At 40.0% G+C, this 12,039-nt stretch overlaps 2 protein-coding genes across 2 annotated transcripts; one reads left to right on the top strand and one right to left on the bottom strand.

The window, feature by feature from the left end:
• The first annotated feature begins 133 nt into the window (after positions 1-133).
• On the top strand, positions 134-3,624 carry LOC119723394 (presenilins-associated rhomboid-like protein, mitochondrial). The gene is made up of 9 exons (XM_038194009.1): positions 134-341; positions 519-729; positions 978-1,112; positions 1,424-1,568; positions 1,771-1,920; positions 2,146-2,216; positions 2,322-2,423; positions 2,525-2,622; positions 2,747-3,624. The coding sequence occupies exons 1-9, from the start codon at positions 283-285 to the stop codon at positions 2,838-2,840; spliced, it is 1,065 nt and encodes a 354-aa protein (XP_038049937.1). The 5' UTR covers positions 134-282; the 3' UTR covers positions 2,841-3,624.
• LOC119723390 (intraflagellar transport protein 81 homolog) lies at positions 3,248-11,391 on the bottom strand. Its single transcript, XM_038194005.1, has 14 exons — positions 11,326-11,391; positions 10,230-10,402; positions 9,672-9,766; positions 8,996-9,176; positions 8,467-8,622; positions 8,127-8,237; positions 7,749-7,833; positions 7,318-7,481; positions 6,840-7,082; positions 6,147-6,296; positions 5,908-6,036; positions 5,490-5,666; positions 5,059-5,262; positions 3,248-4,559 (listed from the first exon to the last, which is right to left on the bottom strand). Exons 2-14 carry the CDS (start codon positions 10,371-10,373, stop codon positions 4,371-4,373), a joined length of 2,028 nt encoding a protein of 675 aa, XP_038049933.1. The 5' UTR covers positions 10,374-10,402; positions 11,326-11,391; the 3' UTR covers positions 3,248-4,370.
• Positions 11,392-12,039: the final 648 nt, after the last annotated feature.

The raw sequence follows: 12,039 nt of genomic DNA, 5'->3' as shown, positions 1-12,039 counted from the left end.
TTTTGTATTAATTCCATTAAAAAAATAATATTATGTCAATATTTATAGTGAATATTTGAAAACTTAACAATAAAATAGTAAACGACATTTTATTTTTTTCAGTTTAGGAAAACTTATTCGCGACAAAGTTCGTTCACCCTTGAAAAACTGAAGCAGACGACACGAACTGTTGCTGATGAAATCCTATTCCTAATCCTAGCTTTTAAAGATTTTCTCTTTTATTAACGAACGTCATCCTTTTCCCTGATACATTCAATTTTCAGAGCATTCAGAAACACAAGTATGATGTCTACATCTTCTATGTTTAGGGTTTTACTGAGGAAAAGCTGTGGAAAATGCGGGTAAAATAAATATAGCATTGCCATTGATTGACCATGTTGACATTCATATTCATAAAATATTCGCATAGCCTAGGCTACAGACTTGTGTTGATTTCTGCGTGGAGCTAGTGAGTAGTGTCAGTGTTAACGTTTTAGTAGGGTCATATTTTAAATAAACAAATTTGTGTCAATTTTCAGATCTTTTCAAGTTCAGCCATGTCGATACTTCAAGAGGGATACAGGCGACGGGGCAAGAATGGTTAAAAACGTAAAACCAGCTAAAGCAAAGAAGATAGTCGATGCCAAATTTGAGAAGGGAAGCTTGGAGAAGTTTGAAGTTCGCTACGATTCCAACGATGTCAAAGTGCCATACAGGACACTCGTTAAGCCATTTGCCTTTGCTTGCATGGTAGGTGTTGTATGGTGACTTATTAATTTGATGTAAACCACAAATGATAATTTGTATCTTTTCTTTCAGCGACTGGGACCCTGTATTACTGTTTTCTTTTCAATTTTTCATGAATGTAGAACTGCAGTGTGCTTGAACAGTAATGTATGAATGAAATCATAAGCATACATTGTCAAGCAGTTAGAATATATAATTTTGACTTTAAATATGTACTATGTTTTATATAAATGTGACATTCTCTTGTCCAGTTCACAGGTTGTAGTTTTGCTGGGGCAGCCATCTGGCAGTATGAAGGCATGCGGGCTAAGGTCCTGGAGAAGTTCACCAGTCAGATAGGAAGGTATCAGAGGTACCCTGCTAAGGCTGGCGAATTCAGACAAAAGGTATTATCCGTGTTTTTCTGAAGTGTGTTTTGGTACATTTGTGGTTTGACAGCTTCCCCCTTCGTCATGCCTTTACTGAGATCTTTAGGAACGTCTTAAAATTGTGTAAAACTGCCTGTCCAGGTGAGAATGTTGCACAATTGATGCTTTCTGCCTGCCAATCAAACATGGCTCATTGACCAACCAGATTGTGACTTTTGGTAAGAAAGGTGGAGAAAGTTTCAAGACGTAAGGAAAATCCCTACGAGACATTTTGGAATGAGAAAGTTTAACAGTGAAGCCTTTCACTTTATTGCTTTATTTCTCTACAGATCAACCAGTGGTTCCAGAGCTTATCAGGCACAGAGAAGGTGACGCTAGGAATCATAGCCGCCAACATTGCCGTCTTTGCCTGCTGGAGGATACCCAGCATGCAGTTCTTCATGATCAAGTGGTTCAGCGCCAGCCCTGCCTCAAGTTTGTTCACAATCTTTTGCTTTTTTATAGCAAAGTTCAAGAGAAGTTATCATAAGTCAGTCTTTAAGTTCAGTCTCAGTCTTCAGTTAACCTGTTTGTCATGGTTTATCTCTTTTACTTTTGACCTGATGTGCTACTAATTTTTTGATTGACTTGTGATTGATTCGATTGAACGATTCCCATATTATTTTTTTGCCCACAGGTGCCTTATGTTTACCGATGGTACTGTCCACATTTAGTCAGTATTCCTTCTGGCATCTAGCTATCAACATGTACGTCCTGTGGAGCTTTGCACCAAGTATAGGCATCACACTCGGCAAGGAACAGTTCATAGCCATGTACCTCAGCTCAGGTAAGCGACCAATCAGAAACCAGGACATTGGACTCTGTGGATGAACAGTAGGTGGCGCTTCAAGGGTCCCTCCCAGTTCCCCTCCCCCCCCCCCCCTCAACATTGGCAATTTATTTTGTATAATTTTGTATTAAGTTGACTAAATTCAGGAATGATTTTTCAAAAATTCTTGTTAAATACATTTGCCAAACACCCTTTGTTATTATTATTGTTTTTATTTCTTAGGTGTATGGGCATCATTTGCCAGCTATGTGCTGAAAGTAGCAACCTGCAAATACCACCCGTCCTTGGGAGCAGTAAGTATTCAGATTTCATTTGGAGTGCTTCCTACACTTAAAGAGCCAGAATTTTAGGAATTATTTTGTATTAAATGAATAATCTTTTCTCTTGGTTGTTTTCAGTCTGGTGCCATCATGGCTGTGTTGGGAGCAGTGTGCACCCAGTTCCCAGACTCCAGGCTAGCTATCGTCTTCCTACCATTCTTCACATTCTCAGCAGGGATAGTAAGTACAATTAAAGTTGATTTGAAGTTGAATTAAAGTTCATCAATTGATTTTGGAGTTGTGAATATTGAGCTTATTGGCATTTCGTTTGTTTGTTGCAGGCTCTGAAATTCTTGATAGGTTTAGAGTCGGCAGGTGTCGTGCTAGGCTGGCAGTTCTTTGACCATGCAGCTCATTTAGCGGGTCTTCTAACCGGATGGTAAGCACACTTTGTAATTAAAAAATAATTGTTTCATGAAAAAAAGTATGGTGGTAGTAAAGAGGTAATGTCAATTTACATTAAATTCTTACGGTTTTAAATGTGGGTTTATTTTTTGATGCAGTTACTATGTGACGTACGGCCACAAGCACATCTGGCAGAATCGGGAACCAGTCATGAAACTGTGGCACAAGTACAGGGGACCAAGCGAGGCTTGAACACCAACCAGACATGCTCAGGTCTAAAAGCACAAAGGGACGTTAGAAAGACTGTACGGCCCATCCAAAATGAACTTTGCTGCGATTTAGCCTACTCTCCAACAGAGTCTGTTTATGTGTACCCTCAACAGTAAGGCCATACTCGGTAGATAAAGATACACAGTTGACTGTATTTGCATTCAAGTCTGGAAGAGGGTTGCAAAGATAACTCCCCGGAAAAAAAACCAATTTTTTTTTAGGAAGAAAATGTAAAAATTGCTTCCTGTTCTAAATAATTCAATATTGCTCTTCGGATGGAGAAAAACCTTATTCGCGTTTTTTGGTTGTTGAAACATCACCAGTAATAGCCAATTTGCAAGGGTACTTGTTTCATATAAATAAAAATGTTTCATATAATAGGCACTTAATAATTTGAACTGTAAATGTATATTTTATTCACACAACACACACCATTCTAATGTAATTATTCTGTACAAACAAGGTGATTGCAATATTGCAGCAGAAATATACAAATTTAAATAATTGAAGAATTCAATTTTTTTTTAATTGTTTGGTATCTCTACTTTACTTTCAAGGTAAATATTGTTTTAAAGCAAGACTAAATTATTTTAACATACACACAAATCTGCCAACAGGAATTTATAACAAAAAAAGTTCTGAGCTGATGAGATCAGTGTAGATCAAATGAGGACAATGTTAAAAGTTTTCCATTTCCCCCAAATTTGATTGGTGATGTTGTGCAGTTTTGTGTTAGTAGGTTACAGGACATTATATACTCTGAAAACACAACCAATCCGTACACTTCAACTGCAAGTTACAATTTTAACTTTAGTGAAAATACTTTAATTGCTTAGACAGGTTGTTTATTCAAATGACCTGCAAGCAAACTGCACTTACTGTAACAATAAGATTCTGTTGATACTTAAAATGATCTTTATCTATTTAAATATGACCTCATACATACCTTTTTCCCCCAAAAAATCCACTGAATTTTGAAGTAACATTTGAATAAAGAACAAAGTGATACTTTTTTTTCGTCCTGTTTTCCTTACCATGCTGAATCAACACAAATGAAATACTACAAATATTTGGGGAGGGATGTTCCCCTCGCTTTAGGCCCATGCTGCCCCCCCCCCCCCCACCCAAAGAAAAAATTGAAACTCGGACTTGAATATTGCAGTGTCAGAAAGGTTATAATCTTGTCCCAACTTTAATACCCTGGATCCCAAATTATATTAATATCCTGACGTATGTACTCAAGTTCTCCCTCAATGGTGAAAATGCAGTGATACTGGAGAGCACAAACGGTATGGTACTGTGCAGTTGAAAATTGGTAACGTGCTCACACAGTGTGTCATCCAACATTCTCCTGACCAGAACACATACGACCATCTACACTACTTGCATGGGGATCTATTTTCAAATGCAAGAATCGTATTTATGTACTACAGGCAACACAAAATACACATTTTGTTCCTTGCACAACCACAGAGAAACTAACATTGTCTATCAGCAAATCTAAGAAACATTTCACAGGATAAGCCTGTCTTCCTGGTTGACCTCATCCCGGATCATCTTTGAAGTGTCCATCACCTGGCCCCGGTTCAGATGACAATCTCGCTTGCACTCCATCAGTGTCTGGAAGTCCTTCCACATCTTCATCTGCCTCATGTTGGGGCCGTGGCTTTCCTTGATCGACTTCTGCTTATCACGGAGACTCTGGGGAGTTTAATACCAAACAAAGATATTTGAGTGACATTATACGTAGTGAATACAGCCTGCAAGTAGACTTTAAAAAAACCTGCGAGATTTTACGAGAATACAGCACATCCAGCCACCGTATATAGGATCTACGTGTGTAATGTCCTATTTTTAGCATTTCTTTCTTTGTCCTGACTGGGCCCATCCAATCACGGGAAATAAATGGGTATTTCGAAAGAAAAGAAAGCATTAAACAATATTAAAAATCTTGCGAATTGATGACTACTATAAAATTAACAATGTTGACTTCAACTTTCGTTCAATTGACCAGGCAGATAACAAGTGGGTAAATTAAAACACGGGAGTCTGTGACCAGACTAGTCAGAGTTTGGTACCAAGATGTTCACAGAAAAAGTGAATGTGGACTGGCGAGACTTACACGCTCTATTACTCACGCTCTATAAAACTGTAACTGACAAGAAATACATAGGCTCCGAATGCCTCGTTAATCTGTTACCTTCCCCAGATTTTCTTGCTCTTGTATCTTCCGTGTGTACTGGTCACGGAATGCCTTCTTCTTCTCGGCAGGGTCTGAGGAGGTGTAGGCCTTCATCTCGTCCGACACTCGCTGCTGTTGCATGGCGATGATGCGGCGCATGCAGTTCAGGTAGTGGTAGCGACTCTCCTCTTGAGAGCATTCCTCACGGTAGGCCCGCACCTCCTGTTATGGTGGGAAATAAATAAAACAAATAATCTTCAACATATTTTCAACCACATCTAAGTCCAAGTGGTCCAAGTCAAAGTTTTTAACAATTACTCTAGACTAGGTTCCCAAAAATGACACAAGTTTGGACATTGGGCATTCTAGCCCTACTCTTTTCTAGGAATACACAGTCAAAACTTTGGTTCCGGTGCATCTTCCGAAACTCAACCAATGATGGAACCGACCTGTTCGAGCTTGGATCGGTTGCTCTCCAGCCCGGCAGCCAGCTGATCATACGATGATTTCTTCTCATTGTAGACAGTCTCCAACTCCTGTGCTTGTTGGCGTAACGGTCTCAGCTCCTTGATGACTGGCGCCAGGTCCGCCTTCTTGGCAGAAATGGTCATGTTCAGTTTCTTGACCTGCAGGGAATCAAAGGTCATTGAAGCAAAGTCAGAGAACTTGACCAATTTCGTGAATATTGTGATGATTTAGGTAAATGTGTGTAATAAAAACCGATATGCAACTACGATAAATTGTTAGGCGAAGCACAACACCATTTCCAAAAACATATAGGGTGGGGTGGGGTGGGGTGGCGGTGAATAATTGGGGGAGAGGGGGGGGAGGAGAGGGACGACAACGTTACAAGGCTAGAGTCCTTACCATCTCTGACATGTCCTCCAGGGTCCGTCCTTTCATGTCATCCAACTCACTCTTGATGGCCGACACCTTCTCCAGCTCTTCCTGGGTGTCATGGTAACCGGCCACGCCCTTCTTGGCCTCCAGTTTAGCCTGTGGATGGAAATCACAACATTTGTAAAAAAAACCTCTGTTTAAACATATAAAATGCTGATTGAACATTTGACACATGTTTGAAGTAAGCCTCTTTGAGTCCTCCTCACCAGTGTCTTCTGTAGCACCTCGTCTCTTTGCCGGAGGATCTCCTCAGTTCTGGACAGCACGCCGTGCTCTGCTCTCAGCTCAGCCAGCTCCTGCCGTTTCTTCTTGTAGATGGTGCTCTTGCCTCGCAGCTTGTTTACATAGCGTTTGAACTACACAGGCAAATTGCAAAAAGAAAAAGAAACAACACTTAAAAACATATCAACTTTTAATAAATAAAAGATTCATGTGGAACATTCATTCACTTATATTTTGACAGAGAAGATATGTATCATGGATCACATAGCTTAGTGCATTCTTTTGAAAAATAATTTGAGGAATTTCCAAAAGAAAACAATTCTAAAGTAACAAACTATTTTCATTTAAAGAAAGCTATTTTGAGTCACCAAAAATGCATCCCAATTATGAACAAAAAGAGATGAAATAAATTTCAGATGTACTGTCCATGCTATTTCTGATTTCCAACCCCCCAAAATGTGTTTGTATGTTCAACTAGCAACTTTTCTAATAGTATTAAAGTTATTCCCTTTTCAATGAGACATAAAACAAACAAAAAATTCACCTTAAATCGTTAGGAGAAAACAAAATATTGAATCTGTGGAAGAGCACAGACAGTACATCTTTTATACAATAAAGAAGAAAAATTAGAAAAAATTAGAAAAAAAGGGAAAAAAATAGATAAAATGCCAGCCTACCTCGTCTCCTTTGAGCACCTCCTCCCCCTGCAGCCCCCTGACATTCTCCCTTTTCTCTGCAGCCTCCTGCTGGCAGGCGTGCAGCTCATCCTTGGAGTCTTGTAACGTCTCGGCCGCAGTCTCCTTCTTGCGGCCGATGATGGCAGCCTGCTGACGGAACAGTGACATCTTGTCGTCGATGGGGTCGTTGCTCATCATGCGCTTCTCGATCAGCGCGTTCACATCCGAGTTCACCGTTTTGATCTGATAAGAGAAGAGATAAAATTGTACAGTTAGCTTGATCTCAACAAATGTCAAAATTTTCTTCAGAAATACACTAAGTTTTTTCACGTCAAGTTAACCCTTTTATCTATGAGAAATCAACCATGAATGTAAATTGTACATTGAGCTTGATCATCAAAATATGAAATATTTTGAAATTTGTTCCATTTGGCTTGCCATTCCAAAATTGACAAGGAAACATGGAGATGTTGCTAACCTGTGTGTGAATCTCGTCCAAGTCACTCTGCCCCATAGCTGGCTCGTTGACGACTCGCTCCAGATCCTGACACGCCTTGCGTTTTGCCTCCACCTCCTTGGGTAACTTCTCCTGGCACAGGTAGGCATTGATCTTGTTCTCCTCGTCAAGTTTCTTGATCAGGCCTGTGATAGGGTAAGTGTCCATGAGATTTGTTATTAACATCTGAAAGCAATATTGGGTTTTCCCGACGTAAGTTAAAAAACAGCGACTGATTGCACCAGCCAGCCAACTCTGATGAGCTTGGAGGTCGAGTGGCAAGACATCGGCACTTGTAAGCATGGGGTTGTGGGTTGGAGTTCCACCTGAGTCCTCAGACAGCGCTGTGTAAACAGCACTTGATGAACTTTCATCTGTGAGGCGCAAAGCTCAATATTGAATTTTTAAATTACCTTCAGTCGTCGCTCCAACAGTGGACTGCTTGATATCCTTCAGCTGCTGGGAGAATCGCTGCAGTCGCTGATCAGCATGATGCAGCTGCAAGTCAAAGTAGGATGAGGCAGAATGAAACATCTTTAATTATGTCGCAGATAGGTGGAAAAGGTGGTCAACTTGCTTGAGTAACAGCCTCCTGCTTAGCATTATTCTTGAAAAACAATATGTGATGTGATATTCAAGAATTTCAGGTGTTTTTTTTAGATTTTGAGGGTATTCTCATGGCATTTTTTAAAACTCTTTATGGATGACGATCCAGTCCTTTTGATACCAAATTTTTGTACTTGATTGTGTACAAGTTTTTTTTTAACATATTGGGTTTTTTTTGCACATACCTGATTCTTCTGGTCTAGTTTCTGCTGGGCCAGGGACATCTCACGATCCTGCTCCTTGCGGAAGTTTCTGGCAATCTCCAGCATCCTTTCATAGTTCTTGACAGTCTCAACCTGAATGTTGACAAAAACAACTTTAATTAACAAATCAATAATGCTGATCGTAACTAATATAGCAAGACCCATTGGCACATCACATTGTTTGATTTTGTTGACTTGTAGAGCCTATATAACATTTTGTTAAAGCTGATTAGTTGAATTAATACAGGCTTCCATTTAATTCAGTGTTCATGGATAACACCTTAGTTTTTGTTTCTTGGATTTAAAAAAAAAATACACATACCCTCTTTTTCAGGCGTTCAATTCTCTTGACAATCTGTTCCTTTTCTTCCTCCATCTGGGTGATGTCCCGTCGGATCTCGACAGTGGAGAAACCAGACGTCTTCAAAGACTCTGACTCCTTGTGAAGCTCCTTGAACTGGCCAACCATCTCAGTGTACTGGAAGGAAGAAGTCAAAAGAAAGAAATTGTTAGTTCGGGGAAAAATAGTGATGACATTTTTAGAACAAAGTGTATTGGGGAGTCTGCTTGGCGCTGTGGTTCCTTTCCTCGCCTTTCACCTCTATGGCCCAGGTTCGATTCCTGCTCCGGTCCACATGTGGATATGGTTTTCAGTCTCTACCTGATTCTGTGGGTTTCCCACAAATATTCTTCGGGAGTTTTCCTCCCACCTCTAAAACTGTAATTTCTTCTCATTGTCTTCTCACTACAGGCTTGCGAGCTACAGTGCATTGGGCGCTTTTGAGGAAACCTTACAATAAACAATAATAACATTCTAGTTTTAGGCCTCTTTTTCCTTTTTTGTAACTAACCTGACCGTATGTATCAGCAACTTGGTCATCCTGCATAATCTCCGGGGGCACCTCAATCTTGACCAGGAAGCGAGCAAGGTAGGCTCTCTTCTTGAGCTCCGGCATCTTCTGGAAGAGCCATACCAGGATTGGGTAGATGACTGGCTTGTAGCCGGAGACCAAACCCTGACGGAAGGTGCTCCTATTTTTACCATAAACGCGGGGGGAAATAACAAACTCATCAAATTAGACTTTTTTTATTCTAGGTGATGCTTCACAGTGTAAATAAGAATTGGCCTTCACCGGTGTAATGTTTTCTGAGAGCTTGCAAAAAAGTTGATTTTTTTTTCTCCCTACAAACTTTTAATTTGTTTTATTTTGACAAAAACAACTTTTTGGGGGGTATTCTGTAACCCTCTGGAAAAGAAATAGAGACTTTCATTTTGGGTTGATTTTGCGCCTCTTACACACAAAAAGATCAGCCAGAGTTATTGTCAGGCTGCAAATAAGTTAAAATGTGTAACGTAATTATTCCAAATTAAACATGGGCGAGTTTTTTTTGTTCTGTTTCGTGTCTCATTTAAAATGAATAACTTTGGTTTTTGTAGAAAAGTAACAATTTCAAACAATCAAATTTTTGGAGGAAACTCGAAAATGAAACAGGGAGAACAACTTTAAGATTTGTATATCAACTTACACATCCTCGCTGGGCTTGTACTTCAAGACCCTCAGTTCATTCATCATACGCATAGCTGTTGCATCTGCGGTCTCCTCACGAATGTCCAACTTGTGCTAAAATTAGAACAAAAATGGTGTTGACTAACGACACATCGGTACAAATTTATGAATTACAACTAAGACCTTTCACAACATTAACACTTTTTACAACTTTTTCTTGTACTGCCCCAAACCACACTGCCTATTTGTATATTACTCCATATACCGCCCCAAACTGCCGCAGCAGTACTGTATAGTTTTTGAATTCATCAGGGAAAAACTGAAATGTAATACTTAGTTATTTACAAGTGTCAAAGGTCACTTAGTGCAAATAAGAATTTTAGCTGAGAGTTTGAAAAGGTAACAGAACATTTGAAAACTTGGTAACTGATTGGAAAAAAATGTCAAAAATAAAAACTCATGATAGACCGTTACTAACACACGTGTCCAAAACATCCATAATTTATAACAAAGAATCCTCAAAATACAGCCCCCCCCCAACCCCCACTATAGTAGAACGTCGTTTGTCAGGACTAACTTGTGGATTAATCTGGGCCAGCACATCGTTGGCCACTTGCAGGAGCTGTATGGGCTCTAGGGAGTCAAAGCTGATCAGGTTGTAGGAACGCTTGAACGGCTCCTTGTTCAAATGTTCCACAATGTACTTGAGTTGCTCGCTCATCTTGGGGTATCTGGGTTATTCTGCGTCACCTGCAGAGGATGAAGCAACAAATATGATTATGTTTTTCAACACCAAAATTTACAGCATTTAAGGATTTGGAAAGTAATTTGCTGGTTGCGAACAAAGAGTATTTTCCAAGTACGTTTGGACAAGAATTGGAATGTTTTCTGGTGAAAATGTGGCATCATCAGGGCACTGCATTGGACGTGAAAATGGTTTCCATGGTTATTGGCAGTAGGGTATCACTGTTTTACCTGAAAAAAACAACACGTTTATAACTGAATACAAGTGCAAACTTTATATACAGGCCTTGGCCTACTAATCAAATGGATCACAAACTGACAGTGACAATGCCACAATTCACACAGCTGCAGATGTAGATCTGAAAAAAAAATAAAAATATGATTAAGGATTTAAGAATGCAACTTATGACACTACACTACAAAGGTACAAAAAACAATGAATAAATCTAAACAGTGCCAGTGGAGGCAGCTGGATCGAGTGAGTAGGAGTATAAAATACTAACTCAGTAACTGACTAACTTTAGAACTCCATACTTATTTTGCAAATGCTTCAGTCATTAACAAATAACAGATTAACCGTGAACACAATTAGCACAGTGACAAACCATGTTACTTGTTTTTATGTTTTCTGTTATATCAGTTTGTTACTAATACTATCAATCAGTCTACTATATATTTCATGGACAACCACATAGTTTGACAACCGCCCCCACACGGCCAAATTTTGTTACACTCTAAACGTTACACGCAACGGTGAAAAGAAAACGATTATTTTCACGGGAAAAAGTAATGGTATTTTTTAATTCGGTCGGTAATCTGACTACCTCCTGAATTACTACGATGAGCCTTGTTAATTTAATCGCTCAAAATATGTAATTTCAGTCACTGGTCCACCTAAAAAGATGCTCTAAATTACTAAAATCGCCTACCTGCGCGCGCTAGCAACAAGCTCGACGAAAGTATTCAGTTTCCCGGATGTCACGTTGGGTGTCGGACGCTTCGCCCCATTCCCACGTCGCCCCATGTCACTTCGCCCCTAACCACTTCGCCCCATCCCCGCTTCGCCCCATCCCCGCTTCGCCCCATCCCCGCTTCGCCCCATCCCCACTTCGCCCCATCCCCACTTCGCCCCATGTAGTATGAAAAAGGTGAAGGCTAGGGGTGCAGACCAAATAAACTGCCAAAGACCCCAGATAATAAATGCTCCCAATTCTAGAAACTTAGGAAAAATAAAAACTCTCTGATGAGGTGCTCGAGACACAGATGAGAGAAATGATGGATCCCATTCAGAGACGCCTCTCCTATTGGCTTGTGATTAAAAATCATCAGCAGCTGGATTCAAAAGAATCCGTAGGTATGGGTCAGTGAGTTAAAAGGAACTCACTGCCTTGATGAAAATGTTCCGTCAAAATTTGGCTGATATGTGACACTTACAACTTCATTTAGATGAGACTGGTTCCTCCAAGAGTGAAATTAGGATGTCAAAGGTATTGTTGTTCTCAGATAAGTGGGAGACGGTTGGTATAGCCGGGTTGGGAACAAAGTTGGATCTTTTACTTCAAGCTTTTTTCTCGGTAGGGGAGACTGGAGAGCCTAGCTCGAGAGATTGGTTATGAATTGTTCATTTGGTGATGGGCTAATTC

The sequence above is a fragment of the Patiria miniata genome, unplaced genomic scaffold (assembly GCF_015706575.1).
Source record: "Patiria miniata isolate m_02_andy unplaced genomic scaffold, ASM1570657v1 HiC_scaffold_17, whole genome shotgun sequence".
NCBI classification, from domain to species: Eukaryota; Metazoa; Echinodermata; class Asteroidea; order Valvatida; family Asterinidae; genus Patiria; species Patiria miniata.
Note: the sequence above shows the minus strand (reverse complement) of the source record. Positions and strands in the feature narration are given on the sequence as shown.